The following is a 20,771-nucleotide window of genomic DNA, read 5'->3' as shown; positions in this document are numbered from 1 at the left end:
GCCAGGAAGCGGCGGTCGAGTTGGAAGATATGACGCGATGAGCACGCCGGGGACGCACGGCGTGACGACGCTCTCTGCGTCATTACGTACAAACCGGGGGGGAGGGGGAGGGAACCCACGGTGGTCCTACGCAGGGACGGGTTGTGAGAAAAGGGGGACCCGGGGCCCAGACACAGAAAGGCCCCCCACACCCCAACCATGATCCAGAACCACTCGCTGACAGATATTCTTATTACCTTTGGAACCCGGCAGTTCTGGTTTAAGTGGACTCTGTCTATCATACTGAGTCACCCACTATCTCATCATGTAGAGTCATATAATCGTTCTAATGAAAATGCAACTCAACTGTTTTCATGGTTAGTGATCTGGTAAGCCGTGTGTTTACATATTCAAAGCATTTCATCAGAATACAACTTTTCTGATATGCACGTGGTTCCGCTCACTGTGAGAAGGGTAAAAATGTAAACCTACCCTTTAACCATCAGACTGTGTAACACAGACACAGGATATGCATGAGCCCTTTCGTGTTGACTTTTCACACATTGTTTTTCATTTTGTTGCCAGTTGAAATCAGCCTTAGCATAGAACCAGCGTCCACCCATCACTGTCAAATCTGCAAATACATACCAGTAGTTAAACGTGCTAGTTCATTTATCAGGTTTGTTGGCTGTGATGTACTGTATGTCCTATCTCCCAACCTATCTTACAATAACAATTGGGGGAGCCAAACTAAAAAGTTTTTTGTTTGTTTTTATTTTATGTCCTTTATGATGTTTACAACATCAGAACTTGATAACCTTCCCCTTGATATCAACACCTGTAAGCTAAGTTGGCATCTTATTGGCTTCTCTATGCCTCATAAATCAACAAAATATGTGGTTTTCGTGATAAACAGTCTATGCTATAGTACTATGTCATAATAGAGTATGAAAAATAAACATTGTGCTGAAGTCCAGTACAAGAGCAGCTGAGAAGTGAGGTCCGAGCCACACAAAGACATAGCAGCTTCCCTGCCCCTGCCCCATGTTCTCTGTTTCCTTCCCACACCTCCCCAATGATAAATATTACAGGGTGGACAAGTTCCCATTCATTCTGACATGTTTGCTGTTAGATAACTAACACAACTTTATAATACCTTATAATAGCAGCAGTTGTCAATGACAAAGTGCATGAAAAATTTTTGTATTTAATTTGTATTTGCAATAATACAGAGATCATTATTTATGAGGTACTTAGAAGTATTATTAAGTACTTGTTATTTGAATATTCACTTACTATAATGTTGTCCTTGTTTCAGCAGAGTTTATTCTTGGATCTGCACACACAAGGTTGCTTTTGCATACATGCAAATGTTATTTTGCATTTGAATGAAAGAAGCTCACAGTGACTGTTCTCGTAAAGACCTGCAAAATACAAATAATTACCTTTTAAACGATATATAAATATATTAATATAAATATATAAATAAATAAATGTCAAACAGTTGTTTGCCTGTTTGAGAGCTTGGAGTTTCGCTCAAGGTCACTTTGCTTGTAATCTACAACTAGTAAGAAGGTTAGTCAATGATTTCACATCTAACAATGTGAGAAACCAGCAAGCAGCAATGACCACGTCACCTGGGGTAAACATAAGAAAGTGTGCACCTGTGGTTAAACTCAGCACTAGCGTGTTTCTCACTAGAATGGAAGTTGGCTGTCAGATGTGGTTAATGTCTCACCTTTGAAAAGCCTGATTAATGCTCCAGAGTGCCAGGCAGATTGAGGTGTGGTGTGGGCCAGTCTTATATCAGAAGTACCTCCACACTAACTTACTAACTAAAACTGGCTTTCAATTGGTGCTCAAGCACAGGATTAAACTGTTTTATACAGTACACATTGTGAAGCCTCTGAGGCAAATCTTTTCTAATATATCCTTAAAAAACTGACTTGACTTCAGGGCCTTTCTCTGTTCCTCACTGCCTGTTTTTTGCTCTTCAAAGGTGAAGCCTCCTTTTAAAATTAAATGGTGCCACTCAGGCTGTCTTGTCGAAGGGATTTGCAAAAACAAAGAAAAGCAGGTTTTTGTTCAGGGCTTTGTACAGTATTCACCAAATTACTTAAATTTACTTACTTAAAAGATTTAAATTAATTAAGTGTACTTCATTTTTAAGCCAGCATGTGCAATTCTTTTAAAAGCCTTTTAAGCTGTAAGCTTCATAAATAGCAGTGAGTGGGTTGTGGACTTTCATTTCTGCATATTTTGCATCAGTCAACATACAAGCTGCCCTAACCTGTTAGGTGACTACTCCAGACTATATTAACATTCAACCTGTATCACCTTTTTGTCAATATTTACTAGCCATATATATATCCTTATCCATGTATACGTGTAGTTTCTAGTAATATATCAGTTTCTGGTTGCCTGTAGTGAAGACAGTTCAGGGTGGGTGGTGTTGTGTCAATTCATTTAGGCTGATTTGATGATGGACGTTAAAGCTTATTGCATAGGGTTGTCACATAACTCATGGACAACATAGTTATTCTACCACCGAAATATGCTTCAGATAAGCAAACTTTATATAGCATAAAAATTTTACTGCCATTTTGTGATTCCACAAGAGAGTCATGGAGTAAGGGGAAGTATCTGGTTAATGATTATGTGAGACATGTTCTTATAAATTTAAATCAAGGTAAACAACACTGCTGCTCCTAAAGACCGTTGGGATTTAACAACCCAAATAGGATTTTACATACATTTATATACACAAGACACATAAAACCTGGTCCTAATATTTGTAGAATATATTTTAGGTTATGTAGGTTTTGAAAAGAAAAGAATGAAGAATAAATGGTCAAATCATATTTTAACTGTTATATGTTGTCTTGGTATTTTTGTCTAAATTAAATATTAAACTACATTTAAATAAGCTGTGTTAATGGTAAAAGTATTTTAAGTGTGTTGAGACACAGTGATGAGATAAAACCCCTTCTGCATAATTCTGCGCTCCCCTTTGACAAACTGAAGTCTACAATGTCATCCTTCGGCAACGCCTTTACTGACAGAGTTCCTGACTTTTGTGATTTTACAAGCATATGAGCTTCCCAGTCCACATTGTTTTTCTTGGTTTTATGTCTCATTACTGGTCAAATAACATAAGTTATAATAATAATAATCATAAGTTCAGTGGAAACATAAAAATGGTTGAATCTTATATGGCACATTGATAACAGTGGCAGATAGTTTACTTAGCCATCAGCTAAGAATGAAGCAGACTGTAAAACTACGCCTTTCCAGTGAATGATATTTCTTTCAAAAGTTAATTCCTCAGAAACTCAACCTGGACTTGTTCTTATTTATTCTCAGTTTCTTTTAATTGTTCAGGGAAGCTCAGATCTAATATTTGCCTCTGCCTCTTTCAGCGGTCTCCCTAGAGCACTTTTTTTATTATTTGTTTTTTTTATAAAAATTTGTTTTAACCCAATTCACTCAAAACGTTTAATATGCTAAAAAATATTGCTAAATTATTTACTGAAGTGAAGGGCCACAACACTAATTCCTAACCACCAAAAATGAGGATTTCATGCATCACAGCCCATGCTTGCCATTGCCAAAGCAACAATCTTAAGACAGAACTTAACTGTTTGCTTAAATCCATACAATTAGTATGCCACTTGTGTGCTTTCACACACTCTTATCCTTCAGAACACAAACAGATGTCATTTACATGATGAAGTGAAGCTAAGAAGAGCTGGTTCTAAAGCCTCTGGAGGACTTCCACCTTTTCATAGGCGGTGGAGCAAAACAGCACTTGTAAACCAGGAGGTGGAGCAAACACAGGTGTGGCTTCTCCTGAAGGTAAAAAGGACAAAGTGCCACAGTTACTAGAGCAACTCACAGTGCCCTAGCATGCAACAGAGACTGCAGGATTCAGGGATAACCTTTGGAAAAGTCTTGATCATGCCCTTTGCAGCTCCAGTAGTCGCTCCAATTGTAACAGAGAAGTGAGATTCTGTCTTACCTGCAGCTGATTCCCCCGGCCTGTTCAAAGTTTTTCAGTGGAACAACGTTGTGTGATTTTTTTCTCATCATATGGAAAAAAACAAAGGTCTATATCTAAAGCCAGAGGAGTGTCATCATGCTAAAAATCTGTTTAAATATAGGACAAAGGTATGTAACCTTTTTTTTTTTTTCAATTTTATTTATTTATGGAGAATTACTGTCAATGAGGCAGAGAAAAGAAATGAGGCTCTTAAGGCCTCATAGCTGGGGAATTTTTCAAAACAGTAAAAAAGTAAAAACCCTATTTCACGTCAATCAAACTACTGAGAACCTGTGTTTATTATTATTATTTAATTTGATCATTTGAAGGTAAAAACACAATAATTCATGTCCTTTTCCCAACTTGTTTCACTGCTATATGTCTCTCAGTGAGGGAGCAGATGATTTCAAACAGGCAGAGAGCAGGAGATGGTGCAGTTGGTCACGGCGTCACTGCCTTTTCTTCCTTATGGTGTCGGCAGCAGTTTTGTTTTTTTACAACATAAACATAAAGATTACACCTGAATGGAACCCTAAACAATGGATTTCTTTTAAAAGCTGGGATCAAGGAGTAATTTCTTCCAACACGAATGATGAAAGCATCACGACTACTGAACTGACAACTGTTGCTCAGTCTGTGAGTGAAATCAATTCATCTCCTTTTGTTCAAACTACAAACATCACATCAACAGAAGTGACAGTCACAAGTACGCAGACGACACAAAATGAAACTATGCCACCAACACCGATTCCATATGAATCTCAGCAACTGTACTTAGTGGAATATCCCTATGACTATCACTTCATTATAAATGAGCCACACGTGTGTGAGCAGCAGAAGCCTTTCCTGGTTTTAATGATCCCTGTGGCACCCAACAACAGGCGCCACCGTGACATCATCCGTAACACCTGGGGAGGTGAAAATCTATTCAGCAAAGTGGTGAAGCTGTTTTTCTTGTTGGGGCGGCACATTGGAGAGGGAGCAGAGAATCTCCAAATTCAGCTGCTGCAAGAGAGCAAGGAGCATCAAGACCTGATCCAGAGCGACTTCATGGACTGCTACAAGAACCTGACCATAAAGACCATGGTGATGCTGGAGTGGCTGGACTCTTACTGCGCCAATGCCTCTTACGCCATGAAGGTCGATTCAGACATATTTCTAAATGTGCCCAATCTTGTCAATATGTTGTCAACTGCTCCAAAGACAAACTATATGACCGGACTTGTGACGAAAGACGCTGCTGTGCTGAGAGATCCCAAATCTAAGTGGTACCTACCTGTAGACCTGTACCCTAATTCACAATACCCACATTATGTTTTGGGTCTGGGGTATGTCTTTTCTATGGACCTCCCTAAGAAACTTGTGGAGGCATCCAAACATGTTAAGGCTCTCTACATTGAAGATGTGTATTTGGGATTGTGTATGCAATACTTGGGCATCAATCTAACTGAACCCCCAGCATGGGATTATTTCAATGTCTTTCCGGTGCCATACAGTCGCTGTGCTTATTCCAGGCTGATAGCCACCACAACTAGGGAAAACACTGATCATTTGTGGATTTGGAAAAACTTTAAAGAACCTGGACCATATTGCTGATCTGTATTATTATCCCCTAATTTCCCTCAAAACCCTTTATTATAAGTTCTTATAATAGGTTTGGGATCTGATGCGCTGATTTTACAGTGTTGGTGAAAGCACAAATATAAAGAAACATACATCTTAGATGTGAGTGTTTGAATGGTTGGATATGTAGAAACAACTCAACCATCATTGTTAGCATAAAACGAGAAGTTACAACAAGAGGAAGGAAAGAGCCACCATGTGGTTAATAATAATCCAAGGAGACTGAGCCACTTATGAAAACTAAATCCTGAACACTGTTAGCATTGGAGCAGCCGCACCCAAACACATAAAAGTATATAGGTGGGTGACACGTGGAAGTCCAGGGGCAAATGTGCAATAAAACTATAGTAACAGCACCAGCTCATTAATAAGACACGTTGTTTAATAAGTCACTCATCAAAATCTTTACAGCCTCACGCGAGGCTCTAAGTACAGCAAGTGGACAGGTCACTGTGGACAGGTACTTGTTTATTCCTGCAGCTTTGTTCAAGTTTCCTTTTTGAAACCATTAGGCGACAGAGAAACCCCTTTTTTTCCTCTTGTGCAAAAGACGTGTTATGACGCGTCCCAACCTTCAGGGAAGACATGCATTGTTACCTTACCTCATCTTTACATAGCAATACTAATTCAGACGAAGCCTGTGAAGGTATCCAAAATGACACTAAAAGAGTTATTTTAGCCTTTTTAATTTGCTTTCAAACCCACATACCTCATTCTGTGAATATGTTCTAATGTTTACGTGAAGCCAAAATAGTACTTCAGTATCAAGTAGTTCGCTGTATGAGCAAAAAGAAAATCAGTTGGAACCCTTTTACAAGTTACAAGTTAACTTAATAATTTATTGTGCTTCTATTTCATCAGCAGAGGAAGTAAAACATAACACTGTCAAGGCAGGCAGGCACCATAAAAATGAGTTAAACTGAAAAATCAGTAAAGCTTAGACAAAATAAGTGACAATTACATTTATGATAAATAACAGTTGAACACTGTACTTTAACCGCCCTCTTTACTGTATTGTATGTTTATCTGTAAGCTGTACTGTAAGTAGTGAGTAGTTTAGCGCACTGCAACATCGTTTTTTATCAATTCATCCTATTTGTTCTACAACTACTTTACATTACAGTGTCTATTTTGTTTTACTTTAACACTTACTGAATCTTTAGACTGTATAGGGGAAGTAGCTCGGTGTGTGTGTGTGTCAGTCAGTCAGTCTGTCAGTGTGATGTTAATTATGGTTGGTTTTAATTGTTTTTGTGACTTCAGGTGACAGTTGTCTCATTACACTTACATGAAACATGGCTGACAGAACTCTATAGAAAGTGTAATAAAACAAGTGTGTTGCAATGCGGTGGTAGAAGTTCATTTGCCTTATTTCAGTTTTGCCTCTTGCTGTCTTGCAGAGACACCGTGCAGACGTTTTGATGTGCCAAAACTGGCTTCAAGCATACCTCATAGTGTTTGGTTAATTGCGTTTGTACTAAGTATCTGTCACTGTTATTTAGTAGGATTTTTTATTGAGTACTATATTAATGTCACTTATTTTTAGTTATAGACAACACGTGCTATGCTTTAAAAAGCTTAAAACTTCAGTATTTGGATGTGTATAATTAATAACACGGTTAAAATCCATCCATGAGAGGATGTCATATGAAAGCAACTGACATTAAATGGAAAGAAAATCATCAATCAATCAACATTTAGGAGAATATGTAGTTTTTATCTCATCAGAATGTTTGTAACTAAAATGTATAGTGAAACATTTCTTGCATTTTCCTCACATTTCATAGAGAATACAAATGCTTGCAGAATAAAACACGAAGGTTAACAGCTCAAATGACAAAGAATTAAAATGACTTTCTATAAGTAGTTAGTAAAAACAAAACAACATGGGCATAAAGATGTTTCAGACAAGGCAAGAAGCAAGCGAGACAAAATGAGAAGCTGACGAAGGACTCCCTCACTCAGCCTTAACATTTAGTTGTCTCATGAATTTATGGCTCAAGATAAGGGGTTACAAAAATAAAATATAGCTTCAACAATACATCCTGAAATATCAAATACTCAAATCAAATAATCAATCTAAACTATTGGTGTCTTACTTTATTTCCTTTGGCTAACCTTTGTCCATGTCCAGAGTTTCAACTTACTTTAATTGCACCTTCACAGTAACCAAATCTATTTTACTTTTGATCCCATTAAAAAATCTAACAAACTAATAAATAAATATGATTTACTAAGATAATACTGAAAAATAAATACTGCAAAGATGCTCACATCTATAGCTCTCAAGCTCATGTCACATTAAACAAGACATAGCAAATTACTTAATGAGGAGTCTGACGTGTCACAGTGTTCAATAAAAGTCATGTAGGGGCACTACAGGAAAAGGCAGTAAAACAGTCAGTGAGATTCATCCATAGGCAGATCTGAGCAAAATCTTGCTGCAAACCACCACATACTCCCTACAGACAACAGCAAAGGACAATCAGAATACACAGGTCATGAGGTACTGAAGGCATGGGTCCACATACATTGGCACACAAATATTTAAATCTGAATCATTTTTCCCATTAAATGAATGAATAGTTAATAATTTGATTAACTTGATCAAGTTTTAGGGTCTGAATGAAAACCTGATCATATTTTTGATGATATCCATTCCAAGCACCACTGTGGTTGGTCCAAACTGATGAACTGACATTAGCATTATTTCTGCAACTATTGCACTAGGCTGGCAAGAAACCTACAATCATTCCGGTCCACACAAATACCTCATGGGGTTGTTAGTTCTGCGACAAATTTCAAAACTAATTTTGGATCTTTATGGCATACCCTTGAAACCAACATGAGACAGCTCCGTCTCATGGCTCAGGTCTGGCTGACACAAGCTCCTACTACTGCGATAAATACGTCTAGAGTAACCTAATGATAGATTAAACAGAAGTAGGTTTATTTAAAGACAGGCTACATGACAGATTAAGTTGTTATGGTTAACTAAATCAGTACTGATGTGGAAACATTAGTATAGCTTCCATGGTCATTTAGCGTACTTGGGTACAACACAAGTGCAGGCCACTGGGACTTTGATAAATTCCTTTCTGACCACATGTTGAGTAGGGTCATATGGGCACGGGGTCTTCTTCAGGACCATCAACTCAGCAAACACAAGCACCGAGTTGTAGGCCATTTCGTGACGCTTTTTGATGATGCAGCCCTCACAAAGGCACTCTGCAAAGCTGATTTCAATGGGGAACCTGTTTTCATCTCGGTCTAGGCTGAAGAGGACAAACAAACATGAGCTCCTCACAAAGCAGTCAGTGTAGAGACGTAGGTAAAAGGGAAGTAAACATGCATTTCTTGAACTACTTTTACTGTGTGCCGTGTTGTGTCGTGTCACTTGTAATGGTGCAAATTAACATACTGTACTGCAGCATTATGGGATGTAACCAAATACTTTCACAGAAAGCAAATACTCTTTTACTGTTATGTCATTGTAACCTTCTGCATTGGCCGGGGCCTGCATGGGAACCGCTAAACTTAACAGCTGCAACATTTGAACACTGTAGGCATATCAATAGAAGAGCTGCAACTATGAAGTCATTGTATAATCAGTTCCTCTGCTGACACCAGGTACAATGAATTATTTGGTCTGTAAAATAGCAGAGAACTCTCAACTGCGAAATGATTTCAGAAAAATATATTTTTAATTCTTAAGAGACACATATGGAACAAATCAGCATCCATTTCAACCACGTTTAAAATGTTTTTATTTAATCAGCCAACTTATCAGTCCTCCACAATATTAGTGATCTCAGTAAGGAGTCTGAGGGCCACAAAGTGAGAGCTGATAGGTCATACAGATACCTGCACTAACAATGGTGCAGGTATTTGGTAACTAATTGAGTTGTTGTGACTACAGGTGACCACTAGATATCACTGTAGGGCGTAAACATGTCAAACCAGAGTCAATTAGAGAAACAAGTGTTACTGTATCCTCTACTCAAAGTTGGACATCCCTCCTAACTCTTCACTCACGTTGAAGTAAAACCATTAAACCCACTAAGTACTAAGCTCCATTGGCTCAACTAAGAAAACTAGATATTTTAAACAGTGTTGAACTTGATGCTGTTGATAAGTACAAGTCGAGGTTTATTCCACATGTGCCTTATAAATACAGTTTCTGGAGAAATCATTTCAGGTTCAGTTTAGATTAATCCATGAACAGATTAAAGGTGAGCACGACTTTAAAAGTCATTAAACATCAACACACTTAGCTGATTTATCCCCGAATAACACATCATCAGTCAGGTATTGAGAATGCCTTTGCAAAGTAACTAGTAACTACAATACTGAAGTGAATGCAACGAAGTAAAAATAATACCTTTACTTAATAATAGTACTGTAACAAGAGCAGATGTACACAGTAACTTACCCTCTATCCTGCCCAGTCTGCCATACAATAACTGGGTAATTGTCCCAGATCTCAACACATGGCTGTGATCCAGGTTTTCCTAGGGCTCTTTTCTGCGACATGAATTAACCTCACGGTCTTTCCGACTCCACTGCTCGGAGTGCACACGTTTCGTTTGCACATCTTTGACATTTGTACTTACTGGAACCTCCACGGGGACAACGCGCGGCTGCTCACGGCTCCGTTCATTTCCATGGCCGCTTGCTCGCATGTGCCCGCGTCCTGTGGCGCATCAAGGATCTTGGAGAGGCTCGTCTTGTTCCAGTATTTTCTGAGAAACCCGCCGGTGCGTTTCGTCAGCTTGTCCTCGCTGATGCAGCTGACCTTCTTGGCAGAAGAAGTGTGGTCACTGAGGATCAGGAGCGATCCCAACAAGATCTGCAGACATTTCAGAAAGGAAGCGGTTTGGAAAGAAACACCAGGCGGATGGTGAATGAAACTGGGTATGATCTGGGCAAAGTGGACCCCCCTCTGGTTCCCACTTAGTATTACCATGTGCAGACTGGCCCACGTCATCTTGAACCTGGATAAGTTGGACTGTGAGCGGCTTCATGTCTTCCAGTTTATATAGGCTTCTTTTTCTATGGATGGAAACCTGAACACTATTCTCCCAGTTTAAATTGGAAAATCCTTAACATTTCCTATTACGAAATGACTGCATCACACAGAGAGAAACGCCCTCCTCACATGGGTGTGTTTCATTTGGGATCTACTGATATTAAATATCAGAACCTTCTTTAACATAATTCTTCTAGGCTACTTATTTATCTCATATAGATTGATTTAGGTTCGTGCACAGATACAGTTCTTATCTGATCCTATAGATGATTAATATTTATTATTTAAACTTAACACAAAATTATAAATTAATAAATAGCCTATAGGTCAATATAATTTAGTTGTTGCCTTTTTTATTATAAGGCTCTCTAGCAAATTAATAATGATGTAACATCAGGGATATTCTGTATACCCATGCTGCGTGTTCTGTAGCCTGCCTTTTATTTATTATTTATTAATAGATTAATTGATCCTTTAAAAAAGGTTAAAGGAGTGTTGAGTGCTGCTAAACAACTAGAGAGTTGCTGGTTCAAATCCAGGCTGGCTAGTGATGAATTGTGCAAAGCACGTGTCTTCCCTGTGCTTACTTTGGTTTTCTCCAGGTTCTGCCATTGTCCAAACACATGGAGTTGGGTTAACTAATGCCACTGGTTGTCTGTGCCTCTATGTGTCAGCCCTGACAACTTGTTCAGAGTGGCGTCCCTTGCTTTGGGCCCAGTGACAGCCGGGCTCAGCACCAGTGGCCTCACAACCCTTGGCAGCATCATTCATTCATCAGTTTAGATGATGAAAGATTCCAAAGTAATTCTGCTGTCAAGGAATATCATCACACAAGGAATCCTGTTTTGTAAAAATAATGATCTTTTAAAGACAAGATATAAAATACACACAATACAGTGAAAATGACATATGTTATAAAATGCCAGTGTGTCCGACATTGGTGTGTTAAAGCATAGAAAAGGGAAAATGTATGTTAGAGGCATCAAATGGTGACATTACAACAGTGGCCACAGTAGAAGAAGTAACCCATGCTTGTTTCAAAGTAAAGAAAGTTTATAAAATATAATAAATTATACTTTTACTTTGTACTACTTTATGCCCTCTTGTGAAATTCACAACAGCAAACACACTGTACTGCACTGTAGAAATACATCAGTACCATGGTCATCATGTTAGTAAGTATTTTGTTAGCTGGAGCGCCCCCCAGTGACCAAACTTTGCTTTATAGAATAGCTTGCTTTGTGTGTACTTGTTGCCATGGACACTGGGTAAAAACAACTATAAGGTGACCATGCTGTTTATGTCCAATGATGAAACCATCTGAATCACTGCTGTTGTGAAGTCATGACTAATCCGTCCCTCTTCTAAAGATAGCACGTATAAATCTTTTCACTCTGTATTTAGAAATCCATGTAATATGTGAAGATCCAAATTTAGTTGTATAGCAGTATATCTATCTATCTATCTATCTATCTATCTATCTATCTATCTATCTATCTATCTATCTATCTATCTATCTTTAATAGAATGTATGTAAATAAAATGTATTATATATATATATATATATATATATATATATATATATATATATATATATATAGATAGATAGATAGATAGATAGATAGATAGATAGATAGATAGATAGATAGATAGATAGATAGATAGATAGATAGATAGATAGATAGATAGATAGATAGATAGATAGATAAAGTCATTTGGTTTTTTGGTTTGGTTTTTTCCTAATATTTTCTAATATTTATACCAAACCATTGTGTGTTTTCCCATTTAAAAGTTGTATTTATTACTCTTGTGACTTGATATTACCAGTATTTCACAATTTGTACATTAATTTATTACTAATATTTGTTCATTTTCACTTATATGATCAAATCCAAATGTGTAACAGATGTTTTCTAAACCACCACCACCAATAAGTGAGCATGTGAAAATGTGACAATTGTTGCAAATGACAAATCATGGCTGAAGCTGATTCTTAGTTGTCCGGGTGAAGTTATCTGGAAGTTGAGTCATGGCAACTTGACTTCTTTCTTGTCAAGTTCAAACAAATTTGTGGGCTCCAACCAACTATCTTCACACTGAAACATCTACTTGGATGAATAGTAAAACATTCCAACTTAACAAGAAAGAAGTCTGGTTGCCATGACCCAATGTCTTAGTCATATCACCAAAGTCAAGAGGCATTATTTTTCTTTTCTACTTCTTTCCACAGTGAAATGTATCAGGGAGAGGCTTTCACATACAGTAAGGATGCCAGAAAGGGAAAGTTAGTGGATGTGAACATTTCAGTTACATTGTCATCTTGTAATGTGACTGAATCAGCATTTGATATGGTTACTTGAGTCACAACATACTGCCATAGTGTCTCTTTCCCAGTAAGGACAGTGACTGTTTCAAGAAAATTACAGCATTTGCCTTTCAGAATTCTTATATTTGTAGATTGACAATAGTCAATTTTGAAGCACTCTCATTTATTGTTCATTATAAACGAAAACTACCGGAAGCACTGAGCACAGTGTGACAGAACACATCAGATCATAGCCAAGCACAGCAAAGCAGGGAGGAAATCTCATGCTGTAGTGTTTGTCAGGCAGGACTCTGATATTTATTTATCTAAATACGTTCAATCAAACGTCTTCAAGTGTTGTGGCCAAGACATCACACTACCAAACCCTCCAGAGGATTAAAGATGATTTATGACTCCTGTCTGGTTGACTTCAAGGACTGACTTAGTCTTAGGCCTCCCACAATCTGTCATCCTGCATGCACTATGCCAAAAACACTAAACAACAAATATGCTTCTGGTGTTGTTTTTACAGAGACTAAGAAGAACAACTACTGGTTTGGTCCAGTGTGGTTGTTTTAAAGTCCTTTTTAACAAAACAACAAGAAAACAAGAATTGGGCATGATAGCATATGCATAAACTAAATATCCATGATTAAATGTAAGAGATCTAAAATTTAATTTTGACTAGTTGAAATTATAATGTGACTAGTCAAAATTATAATTCAAGTTATCTACATTTGCATTCTGATCCGTTAGAATGACATTTTAAGATACCTACACTTCTACTACACCAAATATATTAAAATATATCTTAATTATCTTTTTTGATGTCTTTAACTTAGATACTACTAGTTGCAACTCAATTGTGGACATCTTTTGTTTGAGTTTGTACTAATCTAAACTTCACTGTAGATATCTTCAATTTAAGTTTTGACTAGTCAGAAATACATTCCAGATGTCTAATGAATGCTAAAATAGCATAATCTAAAATCATGTCATTTTATGACATTTTAGTCCAAATACAATTGACTTTTCATAATGTAATTAGAGATATCTGGATTTCACTTTACAGATAGGCAAAACTGATGTCTTAAATTGGTTTTCCCATTCAAGTCAATGAGCTATTTTGACTAGTCAAAATGTTATTACAGATTTCTATCTAATTGGAATTGTGAATAGTCAAAATGTAGTTGCGGATATCTTCAATCACAGTTGCAGATATCTGTACTGTGAATCTTGTTAACTTTGTATATGTTAAAGCAGCTTGCCATAGCCCTCTGGGATCAGCAGCATCAAGTCAGGATTGTGCCACAGCTTCATCTCCTGGATGTCCTTCAATTTCCTTCTCCTAAATCCAGACAAGACAGAGGTTATACTGTTTGGGCCTAAAAATCTCAGAGACACCATGTCTAATCACGTTCTCACCCTTGATGACTTAGTATTGGCCTCAAGTAATACTGTAAGAAATCGGAGTTATCTTTGATCAGGATATCTCCTTCACTTCATACATCAAAGATATCTCTAGAACTGCCTTTTTTCACCTAAGAAACATTGCTAAAATTAGGAGCATCCTGTCCCAAAGTGAGGCTGAAAAACTAGTCCATGCATTTGTTACTTCCAGACTGGACTATTGTAATTCCTTATTAATGGGATGTCCCAATAACTCATTAAAAAGCCTCCAGTTAATCCAAAATGCTGCAGCCAGAGTTCTCACTGGAATTAGCAAGAGAGATCATATTTCTCCAACGTTAGCTTCTCTCCATTGGCTCCCTGTAAAATCCAGAATTGAACTTGAAATTCTTCTCCTAACTTATAAATCCCTTAATAATCAGGCTCCATCTTATCTTAAAGACCTCATAGTTCCATATCTTCCAAGCAGAACTCTCTGTTCTCAGACTGCAGGTCTACTTGTGGTTCCTAGAGTTTCCAAATGTAGAATGGGAGGCAGAGCCTTTAGCTACCAAGCTCCTCTCCTGTGGAACCAGCTCCCAGTTCAGGTTCGGGAGGCAGACACCCTCTCTACATTTAAGACTAGACTTAAAACTTTCCTTTTTTATAAAGCTTATAGTTAGAGATGGATCAGGTGACTCTGAACCATCTCTTAGTTATGCTGATATAGTCTGCTGGGGGACCTCTACTGATAAACTGAGCTCCTCTCCTCTCTCCTTTCTCCTCTATCAATGCAAACGCCACCATTGCATGTCATTAACTTTGTGTCTTCTCTCTCCTGTCCTCTCTGTCTCCCTCTCTCTGTACCTTTCTGCAGGTATCCTCAGCCTGGAGCTGTACATCTCCAGAATCCAGTTCATCTGCCCAATGTTCTTGATGCTTGTTGTTGTCTTATTGCCTGCTGTTCTTTTCTCTCTTCTCTTTCCACTCACCCCAACCGGTCGAAGCAGATGGCCGCCCACTATGAGCCTGGTTCTGCTGGAGGTTTCTTCCTCTAAAAGGGAGTTTTTCCTCTCCACTGTTGCCTAAAGTTTGCTCACATGGGATTGTTGGGTTTTCTTTCTCTATTCTATTCTCTATTCTTATCTGATCTATCTATTCTATTCTACTGTATTTATATATCAGGGCAGATGAAACTGTGATGCTCTAAACAAGCAGCCAAACTGGCAACATTTATTTTGCACTGTTCTCTATTGAGATACAACCATGTAAAATGCTGTTTTATAGTAGTAGAAATAAAGAATTTCATGACTCACACTAAACATAAAAGCCAAAATTGAAACTGTCAGGGTGTGGCTGCACTGAACCCCACTCCCTTGCAATCAATAAACATAATAATAAAATTTTCTGGAAGTGATGACGCAACAGAAAAAAATGTAATGTCATGAGAAGAAATCCATCATTCTTGTAATAGTACAACATTTTAGCTTTGTTTAAATCCTTTCCTGCTTATATGACTTGCTTACTTAAGTGCATTAATTTGAGATTCAGGAATCTGAAAAATGCCCTATGGGAACTCCAGGTGGAGATTGGGATTGTTAAGTTGCTGGAGCTGGCTATTGTTGAGTCACTGTGGAATGTTTTTTTTTTTTTTTTTTTAAAGTTAATCAGTCATTCATTGTTTATTTCTTTTTCTTTCTATTTTTAGGCGGACCCATTCCCATTAATTTCCACATTTGAGTCATGTCATGTGCCTGTGCTTCCCTCATTCTGCAGTTAAACTTCTTATGACCAGAAAAGCCCCCATAAAAGATTCATTACCTGGCTCAGATTCAGAGATTAGAGTGCAACAAGCGTGAGTCAAAACAATACTTGCTTAAATGAAAAAGGAGTCATTCTAACACTTCACAAAGTGCAGCATTTTCAAAATGAGAGACTTGGTAGAGAGCTCTTGGTTCTGTCTGGACAGGAAACAAATCAGTTAAAAACTTTTCTGTTCTGTTCCCACCCTGCTTCCTGTGGCTAAAGTAAAGTAAAGTAAAGTATTTTTATACACTTCTATTACAATATTCACTCAAGACATCAAAGACATCCTGAATGACAAAAAGAAGGCATTCAGATCAGGAGACGGGGAGGCAGGGAGGAGGGTCCAGAGACTTCTGTCTGTCAGGATCAGTAAGGGGAAGAAGGCCTACAAGAGGAAACTGGAACAAAGCCTTCAGTATAACAACACCAGGGAGGTGTGGAGGGGCATGAGGACCATCACTGGCTACAAGTCCAGCAGCCAGGCAACTGGGGGGGGACAGTGGACTGAGCCAACACTAATCGCTCTTTAGTCGCTCCCCCACATGACTCACTCCACAAAGGCTGCAGGTCGAGATGGAATCAGCCCAAATGTGCTAAAGGTCTGTGCTCCTCAGCTATGTGGTGTTCTCCAACATATCTTCAACCTCAGCCTGCACCTGGAAAGAGTTCCTCTTGGGTGGAAAAAGTCGTGCCTGGTTCCTGTGAGTAAGACGCCACGTCCCAGAGTCTTCCATGACTACAGACCAGTGACTCTGAACTCAAACATTATAAAGGCTTTTGAGAGGCTGATCCTGGAGTCCCTCCGACCTCTGGTTAAACCCTCACTTGACCCCCGCCAGTTTGCCTATCAACCCCAACTTGGACGCCATCATACATCTGCACCTACACCCACCTCCACAAGCCTAGGCGTGAGGATAATGTCTCTCTTCTTGTTTTTGTTCTGCGCTGCTGGACATACTTTCTGAGAAGACTCAAGTCCTTTACATGCTACGTCAGTGCTACTACGGGTTTCGATGTCTTGTCCAAGGACACCTCAGCAAGTAGTCAGGAAGAACCGGGAATTCAACCACTCACCCTGAATTTCGCAGACACCCCAAAAGGCACCGCTGGGATTTGAACCCAGGATCTCCTGTTTACTAGACAGGCGCTTTAACCAACTAAACCACGGCGCCTGCATATCATCCTGTGCTCACTAACAGACAGTAACAGGCTAAAAAAAGTGATCAGGAGGACTGACTCTGTTCTGGGGGTGGAGCTGGACCCTCTACATGTTGCAGCTGAGAGGAGGATGCTGTCCAAACTCCTCTCAATCCTGGACGATCCCTCCCACCCACTAGACAGAGTAGCACGTTCAGCCAGAGACTTATTAACATTAAGTGCTCCACAGAGCGCCACAGGAGGTCCTTTCTACCTATGGCCATCAATCTCTACAATTCCTCCCCCCTCTGTGAGGGGTGGGGGAACTGACAATTTATGTCTTATAATTGCTGTCATTCCACCCTGGACTACAAATATTGATCCATTTTCATTCATCTCACATATTCTGTATATATATAATGAGTTTGTTGTATTGACGTTATTGTGTATTTATGTTGGTGTGGATCTGTCCTTGTTGTGTTTTCCTTTCTTTCTGTCTGCATTGAGAACATGTGATGAGGCAAAACAATTTCCCTCTGGGATTAATAAAGTTTTTTTAATCTTGAATATCTTGAATATTTACAAAATAGATATATAGTCTATGTCTGTCTATGACTGTTCCATGCAAAATCATAATAATATAATGTAAAGTCATTAGACACTGAATTTGCATAGAAAGTCTATGTAATTTGTAAAAATTCTTGTGCTCTGATGTCTTTTACAGCACAGTGTCCTGCACAGTGAAAATACAAAATACACAAGCATCAGTTTGGTTATATTGTGTATCAGGCTAACTCCTTGTGGTCTTTGAACTGAAGGAAAAAAATCACATCATGTAATGATCTTGGTTTTTAGGACCTGATTATAATGCCAGACACAGTTGAGATTGAATGATAAAAAGCTGTTGTTGCAAGATGTTGATTGAGACAAACACGGAAAAAGACATAGAGAGCATTGGACTCTGGGAGATGTAGTCAGGGAGAACTCTCCACAATATTATGTTTCAAAACTTATTATAACCTATTATGCTTTAGAGAGGTGTTTTTGAAACTTCCTGTGAATCAGACTTGACGAACGTCACTGGTAGCAGAACAGAGATATTTGCTTCTAACCAGTAAGAATTGGAGAATTTTACTTGCATGTATTTCCACCTGACTAGTTCATTTTGCAGTACTCTAATTTATTATTCTTTATAAATGACAACTACCTGAAGCGCTGTGCAGAGTGAGACAGAACACATCACATCATAAAAAACCCACTTAAGTAGCATATTGGAGCTTTAAGTAGAGAACCTAGAATGGCTACTTATGCTATCAGTGTTAACTGTGACATGGCAGTTCACGGCTTACCCATTTCACAACATTTTTTTGCTTTTGACGTTTGGTTTTTCATTGAAGTTGCTGCTGCTACAGTTTAACTTGTGCTGCGGGTGAAGTAACTGTATTTTAAAGGAGATTTGCAGTTATTTCCCAGTGAAAAACCGGCTCCCTTTTGTTATTTTTTAATCAGCTCTGTGTAAATGTGACATTATTTAGTATGAAAGAGGAAGTCCAAAGTGTTTCATATTGAGCATGAGTGATAATTTGATAAAAAGGGAACATGTTAACACCAACATTACATCATACATGATTCAAACAATATTCAACAAGCTCTCTCTGTAAAGCATGATGCCATGACCTAGGAGCAGGCTCACCAGTCTCTACTGATAATTTAACTTACAATGATATCAGCAGAAGACATTGTGAGGTGTATAGAAACACTTTGTCTGGTAATTCACACTGTAATACATCAAAACTGAAGGAAAGGTGAACAAAACAAACAATAACTGAAGGAGGACTTAAAAAAAGCCTATGTTCATTTTAATAAACTGTACTGCTAATAATTTCTTTAACAGTTTATTTGGACAATTGCGGCCTCTACAGCTATATTTGTTTATGAGCTCACTGTGACACTAATAGCCGAAAGATTTTAGACATTTTAAGACTGTCTTCCTGTTTCCTCTTTTTTGTTCTTTTGGCTGTAACATCAGTGAGTCATAACTTCGACCTTTCAGATAGGAACTCAGAAACAGTGAGAAATGTTCCCCAAGTCAAAGAAAGTATTGCAAAATCAAGGATCAAAGTATTGAATGTTATTAAAGGTAATTCCAGCCCATAAACCTTTTGAAACAAGATGTTTCCATGGATGACTGATAAAGGGAACAGTGATAGGAATATGTTTTGATTTCCATAAACATTCCCATTCTAATGCCATAAAAAGGTCATGTTAGAATAATTTTCATGCATGTATCTTTATTTTAGAGGTCTTAAAATAATGTTTACATTATTTAATGTTCTTAAAAATTCCTTATTACTGCTGCAGGGTCTCTTTTGATCTTCTGTCACCTTTCCTACAGTTTTTTATTTTGATCAGGAGAACCTTTTCTGATCAACACTAATGCACAGTACAGGTACAGGCAGGTAGGTGGGAGGAAGCCAGAGTACCCGGAGAGAACCAACACGGACATAGGAAGAACATGCAAACTCCACACAGAAAGGCACCCGGCCGACCCCTGGAATCACACCTGGGTCTTTTTTTTTTTTATCCAGCTGTGGCTCTACATCCATCCATGAACTGTGAACCTGCTTTTCTTTGGTTGTTTGCCGGTGTTTGCTGTAAGAAGTAGAGGAAGAGCTGCGCTACTTTTGTTTTCCATATACAGATCCACCATGAAGTTTGAACAACGTACCACAGGGATAGCTGGAAAACTGTGAGTAGTGGCCTTTCACTCCACTACATGTATCTGACAAATGCTGCTGCTATTTGTCCTGCTTATGCTGAGACACACACATGCTTTTAATATTTTCCCAAATCCCCCATGTCCGGCTGGGCCACTTGATATTTCAGTCACGTCTTGTTTCTAATACATGTAGTTTCACTTGTTGTCTTTATAGTGTGGTATTCCTGGCCTAAATTATCGAAATAGAGTATTCAGAAATGAATCATCTGTTCTGGATACACCCAATAAAACCCGTGTAGTAGCCTAAAATGTTTGGTTACTAAATATAAATTAGTCCAAGAAAATATTAAACATATAAAATAAATTATTGAGTGAAGCAAACAGAAAACCAACTAGTTCAAGATTCAAGATTCAAAAAACTTCCCAGAGGGAAATTGTTTTGCCTCGTTACAGTTCTCAACACAGACAGAGAGAAAGGGAACCACAACCAGAAATAACATCAATACAGTTATTTGTGTGTCCCATATTACAGAGGGTATGCGAATTATCTTTCAGAAGGTTTTGTGGACCTGTCCCCAGAGGACCCATGTGCACAGCATGGGCAACCAGACGAGTACAAGGCCAGCACCACCTGAATTGTACTGCTGTGTTCCTCTTACAAGTGGCAAGAAAAACTTTGTGAACTTTTTGGAATTTCATGGTTTTCTGCATTAATTTGTCATAAAATGTGCTCTGATCTTCATCT

General features: G+C 38.3%; 2 protein-coding genes and 1 non-coding gene across 3 annotated transcripts; 1 reads left to right on the top strand and 2 right to left on the bottom strand.

Annotated features, from left to right (window-relative positions):
* The first annotated feature begins 3,884 nt into the window (after positions 1 to 3,884).
* LOC113173942 (beta-1,3-galactosyltransferase 1) lies at positions 3,885 to 7,050 on the top strand. The gene is made up of 2 exons (XM_026377541.1): positions 3,885 to 4,146; positions 4,408 to 7,050. The coding sequence occupies exons 1-2, from the start codon at positions 4,115 to 4,117 to the stop codon at positions 5,612 to 5,614; spliced, it is 1,239 nt and encodes a 412-aa protein (XP_026233326.1). The 5' UTR covers positions 3,885 to 4,114; the 3' UTR covers positions 5,615 to 7,050.
* Positions 7,051 to 7,445: 395 nt separating this feature from the next.
* Positions 7,446 to 10,697, bottom strand: LOC113174652 (interleukin-17C-like). Its single transcript, XM_026378733.1, has 3 exons — positions 10,605 to 10,697; positions 10,255 to 10,490; positions 7,446 to 8,916 (listed from the first exon to the last, which is right to left on the bottom strand). The coding sequence occupies exons 1-3, from the start codon at positions 10,626 to 10,628 to the stop codon at positions 8,679 to 8,681; spliced, it is 498 nt and encodes a 165-aa protein (XP_026234518.1). The 5' UTR covers positions 10,629 to 10,697; the 3' UTR covers positions 7,446 to 8,678.
* Positions 10,698 to 17,268: 6,571 nt separating this feature from the next.
* trnat-agu lies at positions 17,269 to 17,342 on the bottom strand. The gene has a single exon. It is a non-coding gene; the product is annotated as a tRNA-Thr (tRNA).
* Positions 17,343 to 20,771: the final 3,429 nt, after the last annotated feature.

This window comes from Anabas testudineus, chromosome 3, assembly GCF_900324465.2.
Source record: "Anabas testudineus chromosome 3, fAnaTes1.2, whole genome shotgun sequence".
Classification (NCBI taxonomy): Eukaryota; Metazoa; Chordata; class Actinopteri; order Anabantiformes; family Anabantidae; genus Anabas; species Anabas testudineus.
This window is presented reverse-complemented; position numbering and strand designations above follow the sequence as displayed.

What these genes read in the sequence shown, in the direction of transcription:
- LOC113173942 (XM_026377541.1), top strand. Translation starts at nt 4,115, where the DNA reads ATGCTAAAAATCTGTTTAAATATAGGACAAAG. An exon ending in TGTTTAAATATAGGACAAAG is followed by an intron (nt 4,147 to 4,407) that starts GTATGTAACCTT and finishes TATGTCTCTCAG; the next exon opens with TGAGGGAGCAGATGATTTCA.
- LOC113174652 (XM_026378733.1), bottom strand. Translation starts at nt 10,628, where the DNA reads ATGACGTGGGCCAGTCTGCACATG. An exon ending in CGTGGGCCAGTCTGCACATG is followed by an intron (nt 10,491 to 10,604) that starts GTAATACTAAGT and finishes AAATGTCTGCAG; the next exon opens with ATCTTGTTGGGATCGCTCCT. An exon ending in TTGTCCCCGTGGAGGTTCCA is followed by an intron (nt 8,917 to 10,254) that starts GTAAGTACAAAT and finishes TGTCCTCTTCAG; the next exon opens with CCTAGACCGAGATGAAAACA.